Genomic DNA, 23,846 nt, shown 5'->3' on the forward strand with positions numbered 1-23,846 from the left:
TGGTGGGCTCCCTAGAGTTGCGTCGCTTCCTTGGGTGATGGCTTGATGCTGAAGGAGCTGCTTTGAGCTTTAGCTCTTTGGGTGGTAGAAAAGGACCAAAAAAAACCCAAATCCCTCCCAAAAAAATCCCCTTCTGCGTCGTCGGGTCCCCCCCTTACTGGTGGTGCCTGGGAAGAACTGGGAGGGGCAGCAGATGAGGGTGATGGAGACGTGATGGGGCCCGTTTGGTGGAGACCCCCTTGGCGGGTGGGTTCCAGACCCGAGCGGCTGAAAATACCCAACTTTTCTCTAAATTTGGGTTCAAATTCATGAAATCGGCCCTTCGTGAAGTGGGTTTGCCCTTCGGTAGATGTTCCGCTGTGGAAGGTCACGGTGTCCGGACTTTGGAAGGACCTTCCTCATCGTCTTTGCTCCTCGTGACCTTCGTAGTTGCGTTGGAAGGAGAATTTCTTCTCTCTGTTTCTCGTCCGCGCCCGGAACTCGCTAAAAATGGGGGAAATCCCCTCGATTTGCTTTTTGGTGGGGGGAAAAAAAAAAAAAAATAAAGCCAACTTTGAGGTGTCTCCTCCTGCTTCTCCAGGGCAGAAGAAGACACGGGGTGAAGAGGGAGGGTTGATGACCCAAAGGTCCTTCCCGACCCCCCAACGCTCGAATTTCTTTCGTTTCCACATAACGGCAGAAATATCGATTAGCGAGAGCCAGAGGAGCTTCTCTGAGGACCGTCTTGGGTTGGGTCAAGGAGTCATGGTGGCCCTCGGCCACCCCCGGGCCGTGGTGGCGTTTAGGTCCTTGCGGAACTTTATCGCTTGTTGTCCCGTTGGGCCCAAAGACCTCAAAAGTTGGGCCCAAAGACCTCAATGTTGGCCCAAAGAGGGGGCGGGAGGAAGAGCTGGGGTTTCACGTGGACCTCTCCGATGTCTCCCCCAGGCTGAGAAGGTGAAACGAAAGCTGCTGTGAAGTCCTCAAGTGAAGGCAGAGGGATTCCTGGGGCGGATCCAGCCGAGACCAGCATCCCAGCAAGGTCAGTGGGATGGAACTGGTTTCATCCCGCGTCCAAAACCCACGGCCGTCTCCTCCTCCATCATGTTCTCCTTCTCCCTCCCCCAGATGGAGAAGGAGGAGGAGACCCGGGAGATCCTGCTCCCCAACTGGCAGGGCAGCGGCTCCCACGGCATCACCATCGACCAGACGGACGACGGGGTCTTCGTCAAGCGGGTGCAGCAGAACTCCCCGGCTGCCAAGATGGGCGTCGTGAAGGAAGGTGGGACCATGGGATGGCAGAAGGGGTTGGGTGGGAAGGGACCTTTCAAGGCCACCTCATCCAACCCCCACCATGGGCAGGGACATCTCCCGGTAGATCAGGTTGCTCCAACCCGGCCTTCAACTCTTCCAGTCATGGAGTCATGGACTGGTTTGGTTTGAAGGGACCTTCAAAGGCCACCTCATCCCGTACCCACCATGAGCAGGGACATCTACAAGACCAGGTTGCTTGAACCTGGCCTTGCTGGTTTGGGTTGAAGGGATCTTCAAAGGCCACCTCGTCCAACCCCCACCATGAGCAGGGACATCTCCCAGTAGATCAGGTTGCCCAAAGCCCCGACCAACCTGGGGCGTCTCCGTGGCCTCCTCTGGTCCCTCTCCCACAGCTCCGTGTCCCTCTGATGTCCCCGGAGCTGGTGGCAGAGCTGGGGGGGGCGTGTGTGTCTCCCCACACGGGGGCATCTGTCCCTCGGGGGAGGGGGCACCTTGGTGGGGAGGAGGAAGGGGGTCCCTCCTCAGGAGGAAGAGGAAGGAGAAGAGGAGGAGGAAGGGGGTCCCCACTCAGGAGGAAGAGGAGGAGGAATGGGATCTCTGGTCAGGAGGAAGGGGGTCCCTGCTTAGGAGGAGGAGGAAGGAGAAGAAGAGGAGGAAGAAGGTCCCCGCTCGGGAGGAAGAGGAGGAGGAAGGGGATCCATGTTCAGGAGAAAGAGGAAGGAGAAGAGAAGGAGGAAGGGGGTCCCCACTCAGGAGGAAGAGGAAGGAGAAGAGGAGGAGGAAGGGGGTCCCTGCTCAGGAGGAAGAGGAAGGAGAAGAGGAGGAGGAAGGGGGTCCCTGCTCAGGAGGAAGAGGAAGGGGAAGAGGAGGAAGGAAGTCCTCACTCAGGAGGAAGAAGGAGGGGGAAGGAGGTCCCTGCTCAGGAGGAGGAGGAAGAGGAGGAGGAAGAGGGGGTGCAGCCCTTGGCGGAGCTTGTTGTGGGGCAGATTTGGGGGTGGGTTTTTTTGGGGGGGAAATGGGTTCCTTGTGTCTGTTTTTCCATCTTGGCCTCGGTTCCTTCCTCCTCCTCCTCCTCCTCCTCGGGGGAAGAACCCCAAGAACGGTGGTTGCTCCCCGTTTCGCTGCTGGGGGTGTTGTTGGGGGGGAGGGTCCCTTCCACAATATCTCACCTCTTGCCCCCCCCCACCCCCCCCCCTCGACCCCCAGGGGACCAGATCGTGAGCGCCACCGTCTACTTCGACAACCTGCAGTCGGGGGAGGTGACGCAGCTCCTCAACAGCATGGGCCACCACCGGGTGGGCTTGCGCCTCCAACGCAAAGGGGACAGGTCCCCGCTGCCGGGACAGTCCTGGTCACACGAGGTCTTCGCGGCCACCAGCCCAGAAGTCGTCCTGGTGAGTCCTGGGGGGGTGGGAGGAAGAGGAAGGGTTGAGGAGGAGGAGGAAGTGATGGTGGGACGTGGTGGGAGGAAGAAGAAGGGTTGAGGACGGTGGGACGGGGTGGGAGGAAGAAGAAGGGTTGAGGATGGTGGGATGGGGTGGGAGGAAGAAGAAGGGTTGAGGATGGTGGGATGGGGTGGGAGGAAGAGGAAGGGCTGAGGAGGGGGAGGAAGTGATGGTGGGACGTGGTGGGAGGAAGAAGAAGGGTTGAGGATGGTGGGACGTGGTGGGAGGAAGAAGAAGGGTTGAGGATGGTGGGACGTGGTGGGAGGAAGAAGAAGGGTTGAGGATGGTGGGACGTGGTGGGAGGAAGAAGAAGGGTTGAGGATGGTGGGATGGGGTGGGAGGAAGAAGAAGGGTTGAGGATGGTGGGATGGGGTGGGAGGAAGAGGAAGGGCTGAGGAGGGGGAGGAAGTGATGGTGGGACGGGGTGGGAGGAAGAGGAAGGGTTGAGGATGGTGGGACGTGGTGAGAGGAAGAGGAAGGACTGAGGACAGTGGGATGCGGTGGGAGGAAGAGGAGGGGCTGAGGATGGTGGGATGGGGTGGGAGGAAGAGGAAGGGCTGAGGATGGTGGTGAGCGATGGTGGGATGGGGTGGGAGGAAGAAGAGGGGGTGAAGAAACCCCTTGGGTGCTCATGAAGGTCTCCTGTGGTTCCAGAGCGGTGACGATGAGGAGTACAGGAGGATCTACACCACCAAGATCAAACCCCGGCTGAAGTCGGAGGAGGTGCTGGAAGGGGAGGCCGGTGGGACACAGAGCAGGACCATCACCGTCACCAGGAAGGTCACGGCCTACACCGTGGACGTCAGCAGCCACGACGGAGCTAGAGACCTCCAAGTCCTCGGCCCCGACTTTAAGATCCTCATCCCGAGCCATGAGACGACCCACACGATGGAGACGGGGGTAGAAGGAGACGTTGGGATGAAGACGGGACCTGGGGGAAGCAGCCGAGGCCCGGACTGGAACGTGGACCTCCGAGGACCAAGGGTTGACTCTTCTTCTGCCCAGAAGTTGGACGTCCACCTCGGGGAGGCTCCCTCGGGAAAGGTCGGGATAACGGCGTCGGGACCTCCAACCGTGGGCCTGGACCTGAGGACTCGGATGGACCCTCGACTGCCCCAGAGCCACGTTCCTGGTGGGGAAACTGGAAAATCCGTGACGGTGGAGATGGCGGGAGGTGACGTTTTTGGCGCCTCCTCCCTTGGGTCGCCCCGAATCGAGACCAACGGACAGATGGGGAACCTGGAGGTGGGTTTTCACCTCAAGGGGCCCGGGTTGGACGGCAAAGGACACGTTTCTGGCACCGACGGCCACGTTGGGGGGACACCGTCCCACCTTGATGGTTCCACCCCTCGTCTTCAGGGAGGTCTCAAAGGCCCCGGCGTTGAGGTTTCGTCACCGGCGATGGAAACCCCGCCCCTCGACGTGGGGAAAATCAACTTCCCCGTCTTGAAAATGCCCAAATTTGGGTTCCCGACGGCGGGATCCGGCCCCGAAGCTCCAGCCCCCCAAGTTGGGGCCCACGTTCCGGTGCCGTGCCCGGATGTCACCTCCTCCTCCTCTTCCATCCACGTCCCGGCATCGGACGTTTCAGCTCCTTCAGCGAAAGGCCCCAAGGTGGACGTGGGGCTGAAGGGGGCTGGGAAGGTCCCTGCCCCACAACTGGAGGTCCCCGGGGTGGGGATCAAAGGACCCGCCGTCGAGCTCCCGCCTTCCGAGGTGGAGATTCCCGGCGGGAAGGGAATCCTCAAAATGCCCCACATGAACTTCCCCAAATTTACTGCCTCGGACTTGCGAGGGGAAGGTCCCGGGGTGGAAGTGACGCTGCCCAAGGGCCAGGTGGGACCGGTGGTGGCCGACGTCGGCCTTCCCGAGGTGGCCACCAAAGGAGAATGGAAAGGCCCCACGTTCAAGAAGGTGGAAACGCCCCACATCTCTCTGTCGGACGTCAACCTGAAGCTGAAGGGACCTCAGGTGAAGGGAGATGTGGGCGTCACCGGCCCCGGGGTGGAAGGACTTGGCTCCAAGGGGCTCAAGATGGAGGTAAAGGCTCCCGACGTTGAATTTGAAGGTCCAGGAGGTCGCTTGAAAGGAGCCGGCATCTCCGTGCCGGATACGGACATTAACGTGAAGGGACCGAAGGTGAAGGGAGAAGCGGATGTTTCTGTCCCCAAAATGGGTGGCACCTTGAAAGGGCCTCACTTTGACGTCAAAGGCCCCAAACTGGGCGTGGACGTCCCCGACGTAGATGTCAAAGGCCCCAAAGTTCCCATGCCGGAGGTACATGTCAAGACCCCCCAGATCTCCATGCCTGACATCGACCTCAACCTGAAAGGCCCCAAAGTGAAAGGAGACCTGGACGTTTGCGCCCCAAAACTGGAAGGAGAACTCAAAGCACCTGGACTTGACCTCAAAGGCCCCAAAGTTGACCTTGGAGCCCCAGAGGTGGACATTCATGGGCCAGAGGGCAAACTGAAGATACCAAAGCTGAAAATGCCCAAATTTGGGGTGCCCGGACTGAAAGGAGAGGGACCCAACATCGATGTGACCCTTCCCAAGGGTGAGGTGGACATTTCTGGACCCAAGGTAGATATTGACGTGCCGAGCGTGGACATCAAAGGGCCAGAAGGACAACTGAAAGGCCCCAAGGTCTCGCTGCCAGATGTTGATCTCAACCTGAAAGGCCCCAAAGTGAAGGGTGACCTGGACGTTTCCGTCCCCACGGTAGAAGTAGGTTTGAAGGGTCCTGGACTTGACCTCAAAGGCCCCAAAGTTGACCTTGGGGCACCAGATGTGGACATCCACGGTCCAGAAGGTAAATTGAAGATGCCAAAACTGAAAATGCCCAAATTTGGGGTGCCCGGACTGAAGGGAGAGGGGCCCAGTGTTGACGTGACCCTTCCGAAGGGTGAGGTGGACATTTCTGGACCCAAGGTAGATATCGATGTGCCGAGCGTGGACATCAAAGGGCCAGAAGGACAACTGAAAGGCCCCAAGGTCTCGCTGCCAGATGTTGATCTCAACCTGAAAGGCCCCAAAGTGAAGGGTGACCTGGACGTTTCCATCCCCACGATGGGAGCCGATTTGAAGGGTCCTGGACTTGACCTCAAAGGCCCCAAAGTTGACATAGAAGCCCCAGAGGTGGACATTCATGGTCCAGAAGGTAAATTGAAGATGCCAAAGCTGAAAATGCCCAAATTTGGGGTGCCCGGACTGAAGGGAGAGGGGCCCAGTGTCGACGTGACCCTTCCGAAGGGTGAGGTGGACATTTCTGGACCCAAGGTAGATATCGATGTGCCGAGCGTGGACATCAAAGGGCCAGAAGGAAAACTGAAGGGCCCCAAGGTGAAGATGCCTGAGATGAGCTTCAAGACCCCCCAGATCTCCATGCCTGACATCGACCTCAACCTGAAAGGCCCCAAAGTGAAAGGAGACCTGGACGTTTGTGCCCCAAAACTGGAAGGAGAACTCAAAGCACCTGGACTTGACCTCAAAGGCCCCAAAGTTGACATAGAAGCCCCAGAGGTGGACATTCATGGGCCAGAAGGTAAATTGAAGATGCCAAAGCTGAAAATGCCCAAATTTGGGGTGCCTGGACTGAAGGGAGAGGGGCCCAGTGTCGACGTGACCCTTCCCAAGGGTGAGGTGGACATTTCTGGACCCAAGGTGGATATCGACGTGCCGAGCGTGGACATCGAAGGGCCGGAAGGAAAAGGGAAAGGTCTCAAATTTAAAATGCCCGAACTGAACATTCAGACGCCCAAACTGTCCATGCCAGACGTAGACCTGAGCTTGAAGGCTCCCAAACTCAAGGGAGACGTGGATATCTCTGGTCCCAAGGTCTCCGGAGATCTGAAAGGCCCCAAAATAGAGGTGGAAGGTCCCCAGGTGGATGTTGAGATGCCCGAGGTAGACTTGGAATGTCCAGAAGGGAAAATAAAAGGCCCCAAATTTAAGATGCCGAAGCTGAACATCAAAGCCCCCAAAATATCGATGCCGGATGTAGATTTGAACTTAAAGGGACATAAAATTAAAGGAGAGATGGATGTGGCGGCTCCAAGGGTGGAAGGGGATTTGAAAGGGCCGGAGATCGACGTCAAGGGGCCGAAAATAGACGTGGAGGTCCCCGACGTCAACCTGGAGTGTCCAGAAGCCAAACTGAAAATGCCGAAAGTCAAAATGCCTCATTTCCACGTTTCCGGCCCGAAGTTTGAGGGAGCCGAGGTCGACGTCAACCTGCCCAAAGGGGAGATGGAACTTTCCGGACCGGAGGTGGAGATGGAAGGGCCGGAGCTGGAGGTGACAGGACCAGAAGGCAAATGGAAAGGTCCCAAGTTCAGGATGCCGAAGCTGAACATCAAAACCCCCAAAATCTCCGTGCCGGACGTGGACCTGAACCTGAAGGGACCTAAAGTGAAAGGAGAAATGGATATTGGGGCTCCTAAGATGGAAGGTGACCTGAAAGGGCCAGAAATAGACATCAAGGGGCCAAAACTAGATGTTGAGGCCCCCAATATCGATTTGGAGTGTCCCGAAGGAAAGCTGAAAGGTCCCAAGTTCAAGATGCCCGAGATGCACATCAAGGCACCCAAGATCTCCATGCCCGACGTGGACATCAACCTGAAAGGGCCCAGCATGAAAGGGGATGTTGAAATCACGGCTCCCAAGCTGGAGGGTGACCTGAAGGGTCCCGAGGTGGACATCAAGGGCCCCAAAGTCGACATTGAAGCACCCGATGTAGATCTTCATGGCCCAGAAGGCAAATTTAAGATGCCCAAGTTCAAAATGCCCAAGTTCGGGATGCCGGGGTTCAAAGCAGAAGGCCCAGAGGTGGACGTGAACCTCCCAAAAGGGGACATTGATGTTTCTGTCCCAAAGGTGGACATTGAAGGTCCGGAGGTGGACATTGAAGTGCCAGAAGGGAAGGTGAAGGGCCCCAAGTTCAAGATGCCCGAGATGCACATCAAGGCACACAAGATCTCCATGCCTGATGTCGATTTGAATCTAAAGGGCCCCAAAGTGAAGGGGGGTGTGGACGTGTCTGTCCCCAAGCTGGAAGGGGAATTGAAAGGTCCTGAGGTGGACATCAAGGGCCCCAAAGTCGACATTGACGTGCCAGATGTGGACGTTCACGGGCCAGAGGGAAAATTCAAGATGCCCAAGTTCAAAATGCCCAAGTTCGGGATGCCGGGGTTCAAAGCAGAAGGTCCAGAGGTGGATATGAACCTCCCAAAAGGGGACATTGATCTTTCTGGTCCAAAGGTGGACATTGAAGGTCCGGAGGTGGACATCGAAGGTCCTGAAGGGAAGCTGAAGGGTCCCAAGTTCAAGATGCCCGAGATGCACATCAAGGCCCCCAAGATCTCCATGCCCGACATCGACTTGAACCTGAAAGGCCCCAAAGTGAAGGGGGATGTGGACGTGTCCGTTCCCAAGCTGGAAGGGGATTTGAAAGGACCCCAAATTGATATCAAAGGCCCCAAGGTTGATGTTGACCTTCCTGATGTTGAGCTGGAAGGGCCAGAAGGGAAGCTGAAGGGTCCCAAGTTCAAGATGCCCGAGATGAACATCAAGGCACCCAAGTTCTCCATGCCCGATGTTGACTTCAATCTGAAGGGCCCCAAAGTGAAGGGGGATGTGGACGTATCCGTGCCCAAGCTGGAAGGTCCCGAGGTGGACATCAAGGGCCCCAAAGTTGACATTGATGTGCCAGATGTGGACATTCATGGCCCAGAAGGCAAATTCAAGATGCCCAAGTTCAAAATGCCCAAGTTTGGGATGCCGGGGATGAAAGCAGAAGGTCCAGAGGTGGATGTGAACCTGCCGACAGGAAACCTGGATGTTTCTGGTCCGAAGGTGGACATTGAAGGTCCGGAGGTGGACATTGAAGGCCCAGAAGGGAAGTTGAAGGGTCCCAAGTTCAAGATGCCCGAGATGCACATCAAAACACCCAAGATTTCTATGCCGGACATTGACCTAAATCTGAAAGGCCCCAAAGTGAAGGGAGATGTGGACGTGTCCCTTCCCAAGCTGGAGGGTGACCTGAAAGGTCCTGACGTGGACATTAAAGGCCCCAAAGTCGACATTGACGTGCCAGATGTGGACGTTCACGGGCCAGAGGGAAAATTCAAGATGCCCAAGTTCAAAATGCCCAAGTTCGGGATGCCGGGGGTGAAAGCAGAAGGTCCAGAGGTGGACGTGAACCTCCCAAAAGGGGACATTGATGTTTCTGTCCCAAAGGTCGATGTCGAGATGCCCAGCGTGGACATTGAAGGTCCTGAAGGGAAGCTGAAGGGTCCCAAGTTCAAGATGCCCGAGATGCACATCAAGGCCCCCAAGATCTCCATGCCCGACATCGACTTGAACCTGAAGGGCCCCAAAGCGAAGGGGGGTGTGGATGTCTCCGTTCCAAAATTAGAAGGGGACTTGAAGGGACCCGATGTGAACATTAAAGGTCCGAAGCTGGACGTTGACGTTCCCGATGTTGACGTTGAAGGCCCTGAGGGCAAATGGAAAGGGCCCAAGATAAAAATGCCCGATATGCACATTAAGGCCCCAAAACTTTCCATGCCCGACGTGGACCTCAACTTGAAAGGTCCCAAAGTGAAGGGAGAAATGGATGTTTCCGTACCCAAAATAGAGGGTGACCTGAAAGGGCCGGATCTGGAACTGAAAGGGCCCAAAGTGGACATAGACATTCCTGACGTTGACCTCGAAGGCCCAGAGGGGAAGCTGAAGGGCCCCAAATTCAAGATGCCCGAGATGCACTTCAAAGCCCCCAAGATCTCCATGCCCGACTTCGACCTCAACCTCAAAGGCCCCAAAGTCAAGGGGGACGTGGACGTTTCTCTTCCAAAAATGGAGGGCGATCTGAAAGGCCCAGATGTTGACATCAAAGGCCCGAAACTGGACGTTGACCTTCCTGACGTGGACCTGGAGTGTCCAGAGGCAAAAATTAAAGGCCCCAAGTTCAAGATGCCCGAGATGCACTTCAAGACGCCCAAGATCTCCATGCCCGACATCGACTTGAACCTGAAGGGTCCGAAGCTGAAGGGAGACGTGGATGTTTCTGCCCCCAAACTAGAGGGTGACCTGAAAGGCCCCGAGATAGACATCAAAGGCCCTAAACTTGACATAGAAGCTCCTGATGTGGATATTGAGGTCCCAGAGGGGAAGTTGAAAGGTCCCAAATTTAAGATGCCGGAGATGCATTTTAAGGCTCCCAAAATCTCGATGCCGGACTTCGATCTGAACCTGAAAGGCCCGAAAGTGAAGGGGGATGTGGAGGTGGCGATGCCGAGTGTGGAAGGTGACCTGAAAGGGCCTGAAGTCACAGTAAAAGGCCCGAAAGTGGATATAGAGGCTCCAGACGTTGAGCTGGAATGTCCAGAAGGGAAGGTGAAGGGTCCCAAATTCAAGATGCCCGAGATGCACTTCAAAGCCCCCAAGATCTCCATGCCCGACTTCGACCTCAACCTCAAAGGCCCCAAAGTCAAGGGGGACGTGGACGTTTCTCTTCCAAAAATGGAGGGTGATCTGAAAGGTCCAGACGTTGACATCAAAGGCCCGAAACTGGACGTTGACCTTCCTGACGTGGAGCTGGAAGGTCCAGAAGGAAAAGTTAAAGGCCCCAAGTTCAAGATGCCCGAGATGCACTTCAAGACGCCCAAGATCTCCATGCCCGACATCGACTTGAACCTGAAAGGCCCCAAAGTGAAGGGGGATGTGGACGTGTCCGTTCCCAAGCTGGAAGGGGACTTGAAGGGCCCAGAAATTGATATCAAAGGCCCCAAGGTTGATGTTGACCTTCCTGATGTGGAGCTGGAAGGGCCAGAGGGGAAGCTGAAGGGTCCCAAGTTCAAGATGCCCGAGATGCACATCAAGGCCCCCAAGTTCTCCATGCCCGATGTTGACTTCAACCTGAAGGGCCCCAAAGTGAAGGGAGACGTGGACGTGTCTGTCCCCAAGCTGGAGGGTGACCTGAAGGGTCCCGAGGTGGACATCAAGGGCCCCAAAGTTGACATTGATGTGCCAGATGTAGATCTTCACGGCCCAGAAGGCAAATTCAAGATGCCCAAGTTCAAAATGCCCAAGTTTGGGATGCCGGGCTTCAAAGCAGAAGGTCCAGACGTTGACGTGAACCTGCCGACAGGAAACCTGGATGTTTCTGGTCCAAAAGTGGACATTGAAGGTCCAGAGGTGGACATTGAAGGCCCAGAAGGGAAGCTGAAGGGCCCCAAGTTCAAGATGCCCGAGATGAACATCAAAGCACCCAAGTTCTCCATGCCTGACGTTGACTTCAATCTGAAAGGCCCCAAACTGAAGGGGGATGTGGACGTGTCTGTTCCCAAGCTGGAAGGTGAATTGAAAGGTCCTGAGGTGGACATCAAGGGCCCCAAAGTCGACATTGACGTGCCAGATGTGGACGTTCACGGGCCAGAGGGAAAATTTAAGATGCCCAAGTTCAAAATGCCCAAGTTCGGGATGCCGGGGTTCAAAGCAGAAGGTCCAGAGGTGGATGTGAATCTCCCAAAAGGGGACATTGATCTTTCTGGTCCGAAGGTGGACATTGAAGGTCCGGAGGTGGATATTGAAGGTCCTGAAGGGAAGCTGAAGGGTCCCAAGTTCAAGATGCCCGAGATGCACATCAAGGCCCCCAAGATCTCCATGCCCGACATCGACTTGAACCTGAAAGGCCCCAAAGTGAAGGGGGATGTGGACGTGTCCGTTCCCAAGCTGGAAGGGGATTTGAAAGGACCCCAAATTGATATCAAAGGCCCCAAGGTTGATGTTGACCTTCCTGATGTGGAGCTGGAAGGGCCAGAGGGGAAGCTGAAGGGTCCCAAGTTCAAGATGCCCGAGATGAACATCAAGGCACCCAAGTTTTCCATGCCTGATGTTGACTTCAATCTGAAAGGGCCCAAAGTGAAGGGGGATGTGGACGTATCCGTGCCCAAGCTGGAAGGTCCTGAGGTGGACATCAAGGGCCCCAAAGTCGACATTGATGTGCCAGATGTGGACATTCATGGCCCAGAAGGCAAATTCAAGATGCCCAAGTTCAAAATGCCCAAGTTTGGGATGCCGGGGGTGAAAGCAGAAGGTCCAGAGGTGGATGTGAACCTGCCGACAGGAAACCTGGATGTTTCTGGCCCGAAGGTGGACATTGAAGGTCCAGAGGTGGACATTGAAGGCCCAGAAGGGAAGTTGAAGGGTCCCAAGTTCAAGATGCCTGAGATGCACATCAAGGCCCCCAAGATCTCCATGCCCGACATCGACTTGAACCTGAAAGGCCCCAAAGTGAAGGGGGATGTGGACGTGTCTGTTCCCAAGCTGGAAGGGGACTTGAAGGGCCCAGAAATTGATATCAAAGGCCCCAAGGTTGATGTTGACCTTCCTGATGTTGAGCTGGAAGGGCCAGAGGGGAAGCTGAAGGGCCCCAAGTTCAAGATGCCCGAGATGAACATCAAGGCCCCCAAGTTCTCCATGCCTGACGTTGACTTCAACCTGAAGGGCCCAAAACTGAAGGGGGATGTCGATGTTTCTGTCCCCAAGCTGGAAGGGGAATTGAAAGGTCCCGAGGTGGACATCAAGGGCCCCAAAGTTGACATTGAAGCACCCGATGTAGATCTTCATGGCCCAGAGGGAAAATTCAAGATGCCCAAGTTCAAAATGCCCAAGTTCGGGATGCCGGGGTTCAAAGCAGAAGGTCCAGAGGTGGACGTGAACCTCCCAAAAGGGGACATTGATCTTTCTGGTCCGAAGGTGGACATTGAAGGTCCGGAGGTGGATATCGAAGGTCCTGAAGGGAAGCTGAAGGGTCCCAAGTTCAAGATGCCCGAGATGCACATCAAGGCCCCCAAGATCTCCATGCCCGACATCGACTTGAACCTGAAAGGCCCCAAAGTGAAGGGGGATGTGGACGTGTCCGTTCCCAAGCTGGAAGGGGATTTGAAAGGCCCAGAAATTGATATCAAAGGCCCCAAGGTTGATGTTGACCTTCCTGATGTTGATCTGGAGGGTCCAGAAGGGAAGCTGAAGGGTCCCAAGTTCAAGATGCCCGAGATGCACTTCAAAGGACCCAAGTTCTCCATGCCCGATGTTGACTTCAATCTGAAGGGCCCCAAGCTGAAGGGGGACGTGGATGTGTCTGTCCCCAAGCTGGAAGGTCCCGAGGTGGACATCAAGGGCCCCAAAGTTGACATTGAGGCACCTGATGTGGACATTCATGGCCCAGAAGGTAAAGTAAAATTGCCCAAGTTCAAAATGCCCAAATTTGGGGTACCGGGGGTGAAAGCAGAAGGTCCAGAGGTGGACGTGAACCTGCCGACAGGAAACCTGGATGTTTCTGGTCCGAAGGTGGACATTGAAGGTCCGGAGGTGGACATTGAAGGCCCAGAAGGGAAGCTGAAAGGCCCCAAGTTCAAGATGCCCGAGATGCACATCAAGGCCCCCAAGATCTCCATGCCCGATGTCGACTTCAATCTGAAAGGCCCCAAAGTGAAGGGGGACGTGGACGTGTCTCTTCCTAAGCTGGAAGGTGAATTGAAATGTCCTGACGTGGACATCAAAGGCCCCAAAGTCGACATTGAGGCTCCCGACGTGGACCTTCACGGGCCGGAAGGTAAAATCAAATTGCCCAAGTTCAAAATGCCCAAATTTGGGGTGCCGGGGCTGAAAGGAGAAGGCCCAGAAGTTGATGTGAATCTCCCCGAAGCTGATGTCGCTCTTTCAGGTCCAAAGGTTGACATTAACGTTCCCGATCTGGACATCGAAGGCCCAGAAGGAAAACTTAAAGGCCCTAAATTTAAGAAGCCGGACATAGAATTCAACGTTCCTAAAATCTCCATGCCGGATATCGACCTCAATTTGAAAGGCCCCAAACTGAAAGCTGACGTTGATCCTTCCCTTCCCAAAATAGAGGGAGAACTGAAAGCTCCTAAAGTGGACATCAAAGGGCCGGAACTGGAGGTCGAAGGCCCCAAGCTCGATCTTGAGGGAAAAGCTAAAAAATCCAGGTTTAAACTTCCCAAATTTGGCTTTTCCGGCCCGAAAGTGCAAAGCCCTGAGGTGGACGTGAAACTTAAAAAACCCGACGTGGAAATATCTGGGCCCAAAGTCGATGTTCAGGCTCCGGAGGTGGACGTTCAGGCCAAATCCAAAGGGTCCAAATTTAAAATGCCCTTTCTGAGTATTTCCTCCCCCAAAGTTTCGATGCCCGACGTGGAGCTAAATCTGAAAGGCCATAAAGTAAAAGGAGAGTTAGATCTTTCCAGCCCCAAGTTGGAAGGGGAACTGAAAGGTCCCGAGGTGGACATCAAGGGCCCCAAAGTCAACGTTGAGGCACCCGACGTGGACATTCACGGGCCGGAAGGTAAAATCAAAATGCCCAAGTTCAAAATGCCCAAATTTGGAGTGTCCGGCTTGAAGGCCGAGGGGCCGGAGGTGGACCTGAGCGTTCCCAAAGGAGAGCTGGATGTTTCGGGTCCCAAGCTGGAGGTGGAAGGTCCTGGTTTGGAGATTGAAGGCCCAGAGGGGAAGTTCAAGGGCCCCCAGTTCAAGATGCCGGAGATGAACATCAAAGCCCCCAAGATCTCCATGCCCGACATCGACCTGAACCTGAAAGGCCCCAAAGTGAAGGGGGACGTGGACGTCTCCCTTCCCCAGGTGGATCTGAAAGGACCCAAAGTTGACATAGAAGGTCCTGACCTTGACGTTGAAGGTCCCAAGGGAAAACTGAAAGGCCCCAAGTTTAAAATGCCCGAAATGAATATCAAGGCCCCCAATATTTCCATGCCGGACTTCGATTTGAATTTGAAAGGTCCCAAGGCAAAAGGAGGGGTGGACGTCGATATCTCCGGGCCAAAACTGGAAGGGGACCTGAGCGTGCCAGATGTCCACATCAAAGGCCCAAAGCTGGACGTCGATGCCCCCGATCTGGACATCGAAGGCCCAGAAGGAAAACTGAAAGGTCCCAAGTTTAAAATGCCGGAAATGCACATAAAAGCACCCAAAATTTCCATGCCTGACGCCAGCTTGAACCTCAAAGGTCCCAAGCTGAAAGGAGACGTAGACCTTTCTGCCCCAAAGCTGGAAGGGGAATTGAAGGCTCCTGACATCAATATCGGAGGCCCCAAAGTTGACATCGAGGCCCCTGACATGGACATTCACGGCCCGGAGGGGAAACTCAAGATGCCCAAGTTCAAAATGCCCAAGTTCGGGATGCCGGGCTTCAAAGCGGAAGGTCCAGAGGTGGACGTGAACCTGCCGACGGGAGAATTGGATGTTTCTGGTCCAAAGGTGGACATTGAAGGTCCGGAGGTGGATATTGAAGGTCCAGAGGGGAAGCTGAAGGGTCCCAAGTTCAAGATGCCCGAGATGCACATCAAGGCCCCCAAGATCTCCATGCCCGACATCGACTTGAACCTGAAGGGCCCCAAAGTGAAGGGGGATGTGGACGTGTCTCTTCCCAAGCTGGAAGGTGACCTGAAGGGTCCTGAACTGGATATAAAAGGTCCCAAAGTAGACATAGATGTTCCCGATGTGGAGATTGAAGGACCAGAAGGAAAACTGAAAGGCCCCAAACTGAAGATGCCGGAGATGCATTTTAAGGCACCGAAAATCTCGATGCCGGACTTTGATCTCAACCTGAAAGGCCCGAAAGTGAAGGGGGATGTGGAGGTGGCGATGCCGAGTGTGGAAGGTGACCTGAAAGGGCCAAAAGTGGATGTTAAAGGTCCCGAGTTTGACGTCAGCGCCCCCGATGTCCAAATCGAGGGGCCAGAAGGGAAGCTGAAGGGTCCCAAATTCAAGATGCCCGAGATGCACTTCAAAGCCCCCAAGATCTCCATGCCCGACTTCGACCTCAACCTCAAAGGCCCCAAAGTCAAGGGGGACGTGGACGTTTCTCTTCCAAAAATGGAGGGCGATCTGAAAGGTCCGGACGTTGACATCAAAGGCCCGAAACTGGACGTTGACCTCCCTGATGTGGAGCTGGAAGGTCCAGAAGGAAAAATTAAAGGCCCCAAGTTCAAGATGCCCGAGATGCACTTCAAGACGCCCAAGATCTCCATGCCCGACATCGACTTGAACCTGAAAGGCCCCAAAGTGAAGGGGGATGTGGACGTGTCCGTTCCCAAGCTGGAAGGGGATTTGAAGGGCCCAGAAATTGATATCAAAGGCCCCAAGGTTGATGTTGACCTTCCTGATGTTGAGCTGGAGGGTCCAGAAGGGAAGCTGAAGGGTCCCAAGTTCAAGATGCCCGAGATGAACATCAAGGCCCCCAAGTTCTCCATGCCCGATGTTGACTTCAATCTGAAGGGCCCCAAGATAGAGGGTGACCTAAAGGGTCCCGAGGTGGACATCAAGGGCCCCAAAGTCGACATTGACGTGCCAGATGTGGACGTTCACGGGCCAGAGGGAAAATTCAAGATGCCCAAGTTCAAAATGCCCAAGTTTGGGATGCCGGGGGTGAAAGCAGAAGGTCCAGAGGTGGACGTGAATCTCCCAAAAGGGGACATTGATCTTTCTGGTCCAAAGGTGGACATTGAAGGTCCAGAGGTGGATATTGAAGGTCCTGAAGGGAAGCTGAAGGGTCCCAAGTTCAAGATGCCCGAGATGCACATCAAGGCCCCCAAGATCTCCATGCCCGACATCGACTTGAACCTGAAAGGCCCCAAAGTGAAGGGGGATGTGGACGTGTCTGTTCCCAAGCTGGAAGGGGATTTGAAAGGCCCAGAAATTGATATCAAAGGCCCCAAGGTTGATGTTGACCTTCCTGATGTGGAGCTGGAGGGTCCAGAGGGGAAGCTGAAGGGTCCCAAGTTCAAGATGCCCGAGATGAACATCAAGGCCCCCAAGTTCTCCATGCCCGATGTTGACTTCAATCTGAAGGGCCCCAAGATAGAGGGTGACCTAAAGGGTCCCGAGGTGGACATCAAGGGCCCCCAAATCGATATTGAGGCCCCTGATGTGGACATTCATGGCCCAGAGGGAAAATTCAAGATGCCCAAGTTCAAAATGCCCAAGTTTGGGATGCCGGGGGTGAAAGCAGAAGGTCCAGAGGTGGATGTGAACCTCCCAAAAGGGGACATTGATCTTTCTGGTCCAAAGGTGGACATTGAAGGTCCGGAGGTGGACATTGAAGGCCCAGAAGGGAAGCTGAAAGGCCCCAAGTTCAAGATGCCCGAGATGCACATCAAGGCCCCCAAGATCTCCATGCCTGATGTCGACTTCAATCTGAAAGGCCCCAAAGTGAAAGGAGACGTCGACGTGTCGGTGTCAGGACCAGAATGTGAACTGAAAGGTCCTGAGGTCAACATTGGGGCTCCTAAATTGGACGTTGGTGCCCCCGATGTCCACATCGACAGTCCGGAGGGGAAATTCAAGCTGCCTAAATTCAAAATGCCCAAATTTTCCATGCCTGGCTTTAAGGGGGAGGGGGTGGACGTGGACGTGAACCTCCCGAAGGGAGACATGGACATTTCAGGCCCCAGCGTCCAGGTGGAGGCTCCTGACCTGGACCTGGATGGAAAAGTCAAAGGTCCCAAATTTTCCATGCCCGAGATGCACATTAAGGCTCCCAAGGTCTCCCTCCCCGACGTCGACCTCAACATCAAAGGGCCTCAACTGAAAGGAGACCTCGACGTCTCCGGACCCAGGCTGGAAGGTGATTTGAAAGGACCCCAAATTGATGTGAAAGCCCCCAAAATAGACGTTGACGTTCCCGATGTGACCATAGAAGGGCCGGAAGGGAAACTCAAAGGCCCCAAGTTCAAGATGCCCGAGATGCACATCAAGGCCCCCAAGTTCTCCATGCCTGACGTTGACTTCAATCTGAAGGGCCCCAAAGTGAAGGGGGACGTGGACCTCTCGGCACCGAAGCTGGAAGGGGATCTGCAGTGTCCGGACGTTGACATCAAAGGCCCCAAGTTGGACCTTCAGGCACCCGAGGTGAACATCGAAGGGCCCGAAGGAAAACTGAAAGGCCCCAAGATGAAGATGCCAGAAATGCACATCAAGACCCCCCAGATCTCCATGCCGGACATAGACCTGAACCTCAAGGGCCTGAAGGTGAAAGGTGACGCTGACCTTCAAGGCCCCAAGCTGGAGGGAGGTCTGAAGGGTCCTGAAGTTGACATTAAAGGCCCCAAAGTTGACATCCAGGGCCCGGAGGTGGACGTCGATGGTCTGGAGGGAAAAGTGAAGATGCCTAAAATGAAGCTGCCCAAGTTTGGCTTTAAAGGGGAAGGTCCCGACGTAGACGTGAACCTGCCGAAGGCCGAGGTGGACCTTTCAGGCCCCAAGGTCGACATCGGTGCCCCGGACCTGAGCGTGGAAGGGCCAGAGGGAAAACTGAAAGGTCCTAAACTGAAGATGCCGGAGATGCACGTGAGCGTTCCCAAAATCTCGATGCCCGAGATCGACTTGAGTTTGAAAGGCCACAAAACCAAGGGGGGCTTCGACCTCTCCACCCCGAAGATGGAAGGCAACCTGAAAGGTCCCGAAGTTGATATCAAAGGCCCGGAACTGGGGGTCAAAGGCCCCGAAGTAGACGTCGAATGCCCCGACCTCAACATCGAAGGTCCGGAGGCCAACGTCAAACTCCCCAAGTTTAAGAAGCCGAAGTTTGGGTTCGGGATGAAAAGCCCGAAGGGGGAGATTAAGACCCCGGGGGTAGAAGTGGATTTGCCGGAGGCGGAGCTCAACCTGGAGTCGCCGGACGTCAACCTGGGTGGGAAGGGCAAGAAGAGCAAGTTCAAGATGCCGAAACTTCACGTGAGCGGCCCCAAAGTGAAAGGCAAGAAAGGTGGGTTCGACGTCACCGTGGCGGGTGGAGAACTCGACGGGAACCTGAAATCTCCCGACCTGGACGTCAACGTGGCTGGTCCCGACGTGACCATCAAAGGTGACGCTTCGGTGAAGTCCCCCAAGGGGAAAAAACCCATGTTTGGCAAAATCTCCTTCCCGGATGTTGAATTTGATCTTAAATCGCACCGATTCAGGGGGGATGCCTCAGTGGCCGTCCCAAAACTCGAGGGGGAACTTCCCAGCGGGCAGGTGGGCCTTGGGGACTTGAAAATGGAGGGTGACCTGAAAGGCCCCAGCCTTGACGTCACCGTTCCCTCCATCCCGGTGCCGGACGTCGACTTGAATGTGAAAGGACCAAAAATCAAAGGGGAAGTGGGCATTTCCGGAGCAGAACTGGAAGGTCCCGAAGGAAAGTTGAAATTGCCCAAAGTGGGGAAAATGGGTCTGGGTTTGGAAATGCCGGAGGGAAACTTGGATCTCTCGGCCCCCGACGTGAACCTCCGTGGGGTGGACGTGAAGCTGAAAGGGCCCCAAATCTCGGGCCCCGATTTTGATGGAAACCTGAAAGGACCAAAAGTGAAGGGAGATCTGGACGTTTCGGGTTCGGTGGAAGGGCCCAAGGTCAACCTGGAGGCGCCGGGTGTCGACCTCGGAGGCCTGGGAGGGAAGATGAAGCTGCCCAAGGTGAAACCCCCCACCGTGGAGGGCCCCGACCTCAGCGTGAGAGGAGGCCTCGACTGCTCCGTCCCTCGAGTGGAGGTGGACGCCAAAGCCCCCGGTGCCGACCTCCACCTCGGCGCCCCGGGCATCGATATCCAAGGGCCTTCGGTGGACATTTCCGCCCCGGATTTGGATGTAAACCTCAAAGGACCAAAGTTGAAGGGCGACCTCGATGTTTCCGCCGGCATCAAATCCCCCAAAGCTTCGTCGGACGCCCCCGACGTCGGCTTCGAAGTTCTGGGGGGCACCATCAAGCTCCCGTCCCTCAAGCTCCCTCAGTTCGGTGTTTCCAGCTCTGACGGGGGTGTCGCTCTTGAAGGCCCCCAAGTCAAAGGAGGCCTGAAGGGCTCCGGGGTTGGGGTTGGGTTGGAAGGACCTGATGTAGAATTGAAAGGGCCGAAATTTCAACCGCCGGACGTTGACCTCAAGCTGAAAGGACCAAACCTACGGGGTGAGGTGGACGTCGCCGGTGACATCAAAGGCCCCAAAGTCAACGTGGAAGCTCCTCGCGTCGACCTCAAGGAGCCCGGAGCCAGTGTCCACCTCGAAGCTCCAGCCTTGGACGTGTCCAAAGTTTCCGGGTCGGGTTTTAACCTCAACGTGAAAGGTCCCAAGATCAAAGGTGGTGCCACCATCTCTGGAGAAGCGGCCACCATCGGGGGCGGAGCCCTTCACCTCACCGGCCCCAAAGTGGCCATCAGTGGCCCCGGCGTCACCCTCGGTAGCCCAGAAAGCGGCGGCGGCGGCGGGGGGAAAGTCTCCTTCCCCAAGTTAAGAATGCCTAAATTCGTCTTTTCCGACCCGGAGGTGAAGGGCAGGGAGATGGGGGTGGACGTGGAGTTCCCGGGGGGGGACCCCAACCTCTCCTCCTCCGGCGCCGTAGCCGAGACGGAATCGGAGGAGGCCGACGTCCGGCTGAAGAAATCCAAGCTCAAAATGCCCAAGTTCAATTTCTCCAAGGCCAAAGGGAAAAGCGGCGGGGGCTCCCCCGAGGTGTCGGGGTCCATGTCGGGGTCCAAGGGGGACCTGAAGAGCTCCAAAGCCAGCCTGGGGTCGGCGGAGGTGGAGCTGGAAGGGGAAGGTCCCTCGGCCAAAGGGAAGTTCTCCATCTTCAAGAGCAGGAAGACTCGGCACCGCTCTTCCTCCTTCAGCGAGGAACGTTCCTCCCACCCCGGGACCCCCGAGGTAGACCTGGCCTCCCCCCCGGGGGGGGGGGAGAAGGTCAAAGGGGGTAAAATGAAATTCGGGACGTTCGGGGGGATGGGTTCCAAAAGCAAAGGTTGTTACGAGGTGACGGGGAGCGAGGAAGAGACGGGGAAGGGTCAGGGGGGGTGGGGACCACCCGCCCCCCCAAAAAAATCCCCCCGTTCCTCCTCCTCCAGCACCGACAGCGGGACGAGGGGGGGTCTCCGCTTGCCCGGGGTGGAGCTGACGGTGGCCAAGAAGAAGGAGTAGCCACGGACCGGGGTGGGGGGGGGAAAGGGGGGGGGGGGGCTGTACATAAAATAGCACTTTGTATATAAAATAGCATTTTTTGGGGGGGGGGGGGCCTGTATATAACATATATTTTTTTTTTTTGGGGGGGGGGGGGGGCTACTTCAGACCCCAGTGGGTCCGGCCCCCCAACCCTGGGGGGGGGGGGGGGGGGGGGGAGGAAGCTTCTCGAGCCCCCGATTTGTGCATGAAACGCTGAGAGCTTTACGTTTACTCGCCCGCTATTTTTGATAAGAAATATATATATTATTCCCCCCCCCTCCCCCTCCTTCCCTTCCCCATTTTACCAAATATTTTCGTGGAAACGAGGTGGGTGGTTTTTTTTTTTTTAATTCTGATTTTTTTTTTTTTTTTTTGCATGGAAAAGAGGGGTTTGTTGGTTTTTTTTTTTCCTTTTTTTTTTTTGTTTTTTCCACTTAATTTTTTTTTTTTTTGGTGGAAAAGAGGGGTTTGTTTTTTTTTTTTTCCTTTTTTTTTTTGTTTTTTCCACTTAATTCTTTTTTTTTTTGGTGGAAAAGAGGGGTTTGTTTTTTTTTTTTCCTTTTTTTTTTTGTTTTTTCCACTTAATTTTTTTTTTTTTTTTGGTGGAAAAGAGGGGTTTGTTGGTGGTTTTTTTTTCTTTCTTTTTTTTTTTTTTCTCCATTTAATGATTTTTATTTTTTACTTTGTGGAAAAGAGGTGGTTCTTTTTCAGATTTCTTCTTTTTTTTTGTTGTTGTTGTTTTGCTCCGTCTTAACGTGGATTTTTTTTTTTTTAATATTTTTTTTTTTTTTTTTTGGGACTTTTATTCGCGGGGCTGAAACTTTTGTTCCATTTCTTCTTATTATTATTATCATTAAAACAAACAAAAAAAAAAAAAAGAAAAAAAAAAATAAAAACCCAGCTTAAAATAAAACCCAACTCCCCCCCAGCCCCCCCCGCGCCCGAGACTGAAATCCTGCCCCTGGGACGGGGGGGGGGTTGGGAAAAAATAATCCGGGGGGGGGTTGGAAAAAATAATTGGAGTGTTTTTCGTGGTATCGAGTGACCGGGGGGGGGGGGGGAAGGGGGGGGGAAGGAAAGAGCAAAAAACCACCCTCCGGAGGGCGTGGAAATAGCTCAAAAAAAGGTGGTTTTTTGGGGTTTTTTTTGACCTATTGGAGCTGGATTTTTATTTTTTTTTTTAATTTTATTCTTATTTTTAGCCAAATCGTTTGTTTGGCACGTTTGTTACGTTATTTTTATTATAAAAGAGGGGGGAAAAAAAACCAAAACAAAACCAACCCCCCCAACCCCCGAAACAAACCAAAGGTCAAAAAACCAGCACCGGGGGGAGGGAGGGGGGACTTTATTTTATTTTATTTTATTTTTTATTAAAGTATCTCGAGTATAAAACCAGGCAAAAAAAAATATAATAATAATAGAGAAATATAGAAAAAAAATATATAAAAATATATATTAAAAAAAAAAAAGGCAAACCCCTTTTTCAGCACTTTACCGGCGAATTTAATTGAGAATGTAAGAAGAGCGACTTTGTAAAATGCAAATAAAAAAAGTTTATTAACCGTGACGGCGCCTTGGGGGGGTTTTATGGGTTTATTGGGGGGTTATTTAAAGCACCGATTTGGGGTTATTTATCCCCAAATCCGATCGGGGGGGGGGGTGTGTGTTTCTAAATGCCCCCAGTTCCCACCCAGCCCCGTTTTGATATTTTTATCCCCTCCTAAAAAATTGTATTTAAGGGTTTTTTTGGGTGGGTTTTTTTTTTTTTCAGCTGCATCACTCGGGGGGGGGGGGGAGGCTGACACCCCCCACCCCTTACACGGGCGGGGCCTGCGAGACGGGGGTAAAAAAAAACAACACCCACATTGTTATAAAATGGGGTTAAATGGGAAATAAAGGGGGTGGGGGGCGGATTTATGGGGAAAAAAAACATTAAAAAATACCCCCCCCCCCAAAAAAAAAAAGGCCCGGGCCTGGGCCCGCCGGGGGAGCGCACTGCGCATGCGCGGACGCAGCACTTCCGGGGGACGCTGTTGGGGCTGCCGCCATGTTATTTTTCTGTCCGCGGGGCACGATGGGACTTGTAGTTCGCAGTCCTCGGATTTTGCGTTGGCCGCGGTGCATGCTGGGAGTTGTAGTACGGTATCTGGGAGCGGCCATATCGGCCGCGGAGCACGCTGGGAGCTGTAGTCCTCCACCGTGGCTTCTCCCCCGGCGGCCATGTTGGGAGGCCTCCCGCCCGCCATGATGGCCTCTCAGGAAAGAATTTCTTCCTAATCTCCTAATTCCTAATATCTACTCTAAATCTTCCCTTTTTTACCTTAAAACCCTCCCCCCTCGTCCTGTGGCTCCCCTCCCTGATCACGAGTCTCTCCCGGAGCCCCCTTTAGGGACTGGAAGGGGCTCAAGCCCTCAGGGCGTCTCGGTGGCTTCCTCTGGTCCCTCTCCCACGGCTCCGTGTCCCCACGGCGGGGGGGGGGGGGCACCTTGGTGTGGGGTGGAAAGGGGGTCCCTGCTCGGGAGAAGGAAGAGGAAGGAGGAAGAGGAGGAAGAGGATCCCTGCTCAGGAAGAAGAGGAAGATGCTGGAGTTCCTGCTGAGGAGGAGGAGGAGGAGAAGGAAGAGGAGGAGGAAGAGGAAGGGGGTGTCCCCACTCAGGAGGAGGAAGAAAGAGTGTCCCTGCTCAGCAGGAGGAAGAAGAGGAGGAGGAGGAAGAGGGTGTCCCCACTCAGGAGGAGGAAGAGGAAGGAAGAGTGTCCCTGCTCAGCAGGAGGAAGAAGAGGAGGAGGAGGAAGGGGGTGTCCCCACTCAGGAAGAGGAAGAGGAAGGGGGTTCCCTGCTGGGGAGGAGGAAGAGGAGGAGGGGGAAGAGGAAGGGGTTCTCCACTCAGGAAGAGGAGGAGGAAGAGGAAGGGGGTTCCCTGCTGAGGAGGAGGAGGAGGAAGGGGGTCCCTGCTCAAGAAGAAGAGGAAGATGATGGAGTTCCTGCTGAGGAGGAGGAAAAGGAGAAGGAGGAAGAGGAAGGAGGAGGAGGAGGAGGAGGAGGAGGAAGGGCGTCCCTGCTCAGCAGGAGGAAGAAGAGGAGGAGGAAGGGGCTTCCCTGCTCAGGAGGAAGAGGAGAATGAGGATGGTGGTGTCCCCACTCAGGA

General features: G+C 54.7%; 1 protein-coding gene across 1 annotated transcript; it reads left to right on the forward strand.

Annotated features, from left to right (window-relative positions):
- The first annotated feature begins 511 nt into the window (after positions 1-511).
- Positions 512-20,678, forward strand: AHNAK (AHNAK nucleoprotein). Its single transcript, XM_074167747.1, has 6 exons — positions 512-1,021; positions 1,108-1,261; positions 2,461-2,648; positions 3,354-11,661; positions 12,034-16,385; positions 16,758-20,678. The coding sequence occupies exons 2-6, from the start codon at positions 1,108-1,110 to the stop codon at positions 20,676-20,678; spliced, it is 16,923 nt and encodes a 5,640-aa protein (XP_074023848.1). The 5' UTR covers positions 512-1,021.
- Positions 20,679-23,846: the final 3,168 nt, after the last annotated feature.

The sequence above is a fragment of the Numenius arquata genome, unplaced genomic scaffold (assembly GCF_964106895.1).
Source record: "Numenius arquata unplaced genomic scaffold, bNumArq3.hap1.1 HAP1_SCAFFOLD_1262, whole genome shotgun sequence".
NCBI lineage: Eukaryota > Metazoa > Chordata > Aves > Charadriiformes > Scolopacidae > Numenius > Numenius arquata.

What these genes read in the sequence shown, in the direction of transcription:
- AHNAK (XM_074167747.1), top strand. Translation starts at nt 1,108, where the DNA reads ATGGAGAAGGAGGAGGAGACCCGGGAGATCCTGCTCCCCAACTGGCAG. An exon ending in GATGGGCGTCGTGAAGGAAG is followed by an intron (nt 1,262 to 2,460) that starts GTGGGACCATGG and finishes CTCGACCCCCAG; the next exon opens with GGGACCAGATCGTGAGCGCC. An exon ending in ATCCGTGCCCAAGCTGGAAG is followed by an intron (nt 11,662 to 12,033) that starts GTCCTGAGGTGG and finishes CCAAGCTGGAAG; the next exon opens with GGGACTTGAAGGGCCCAGAA.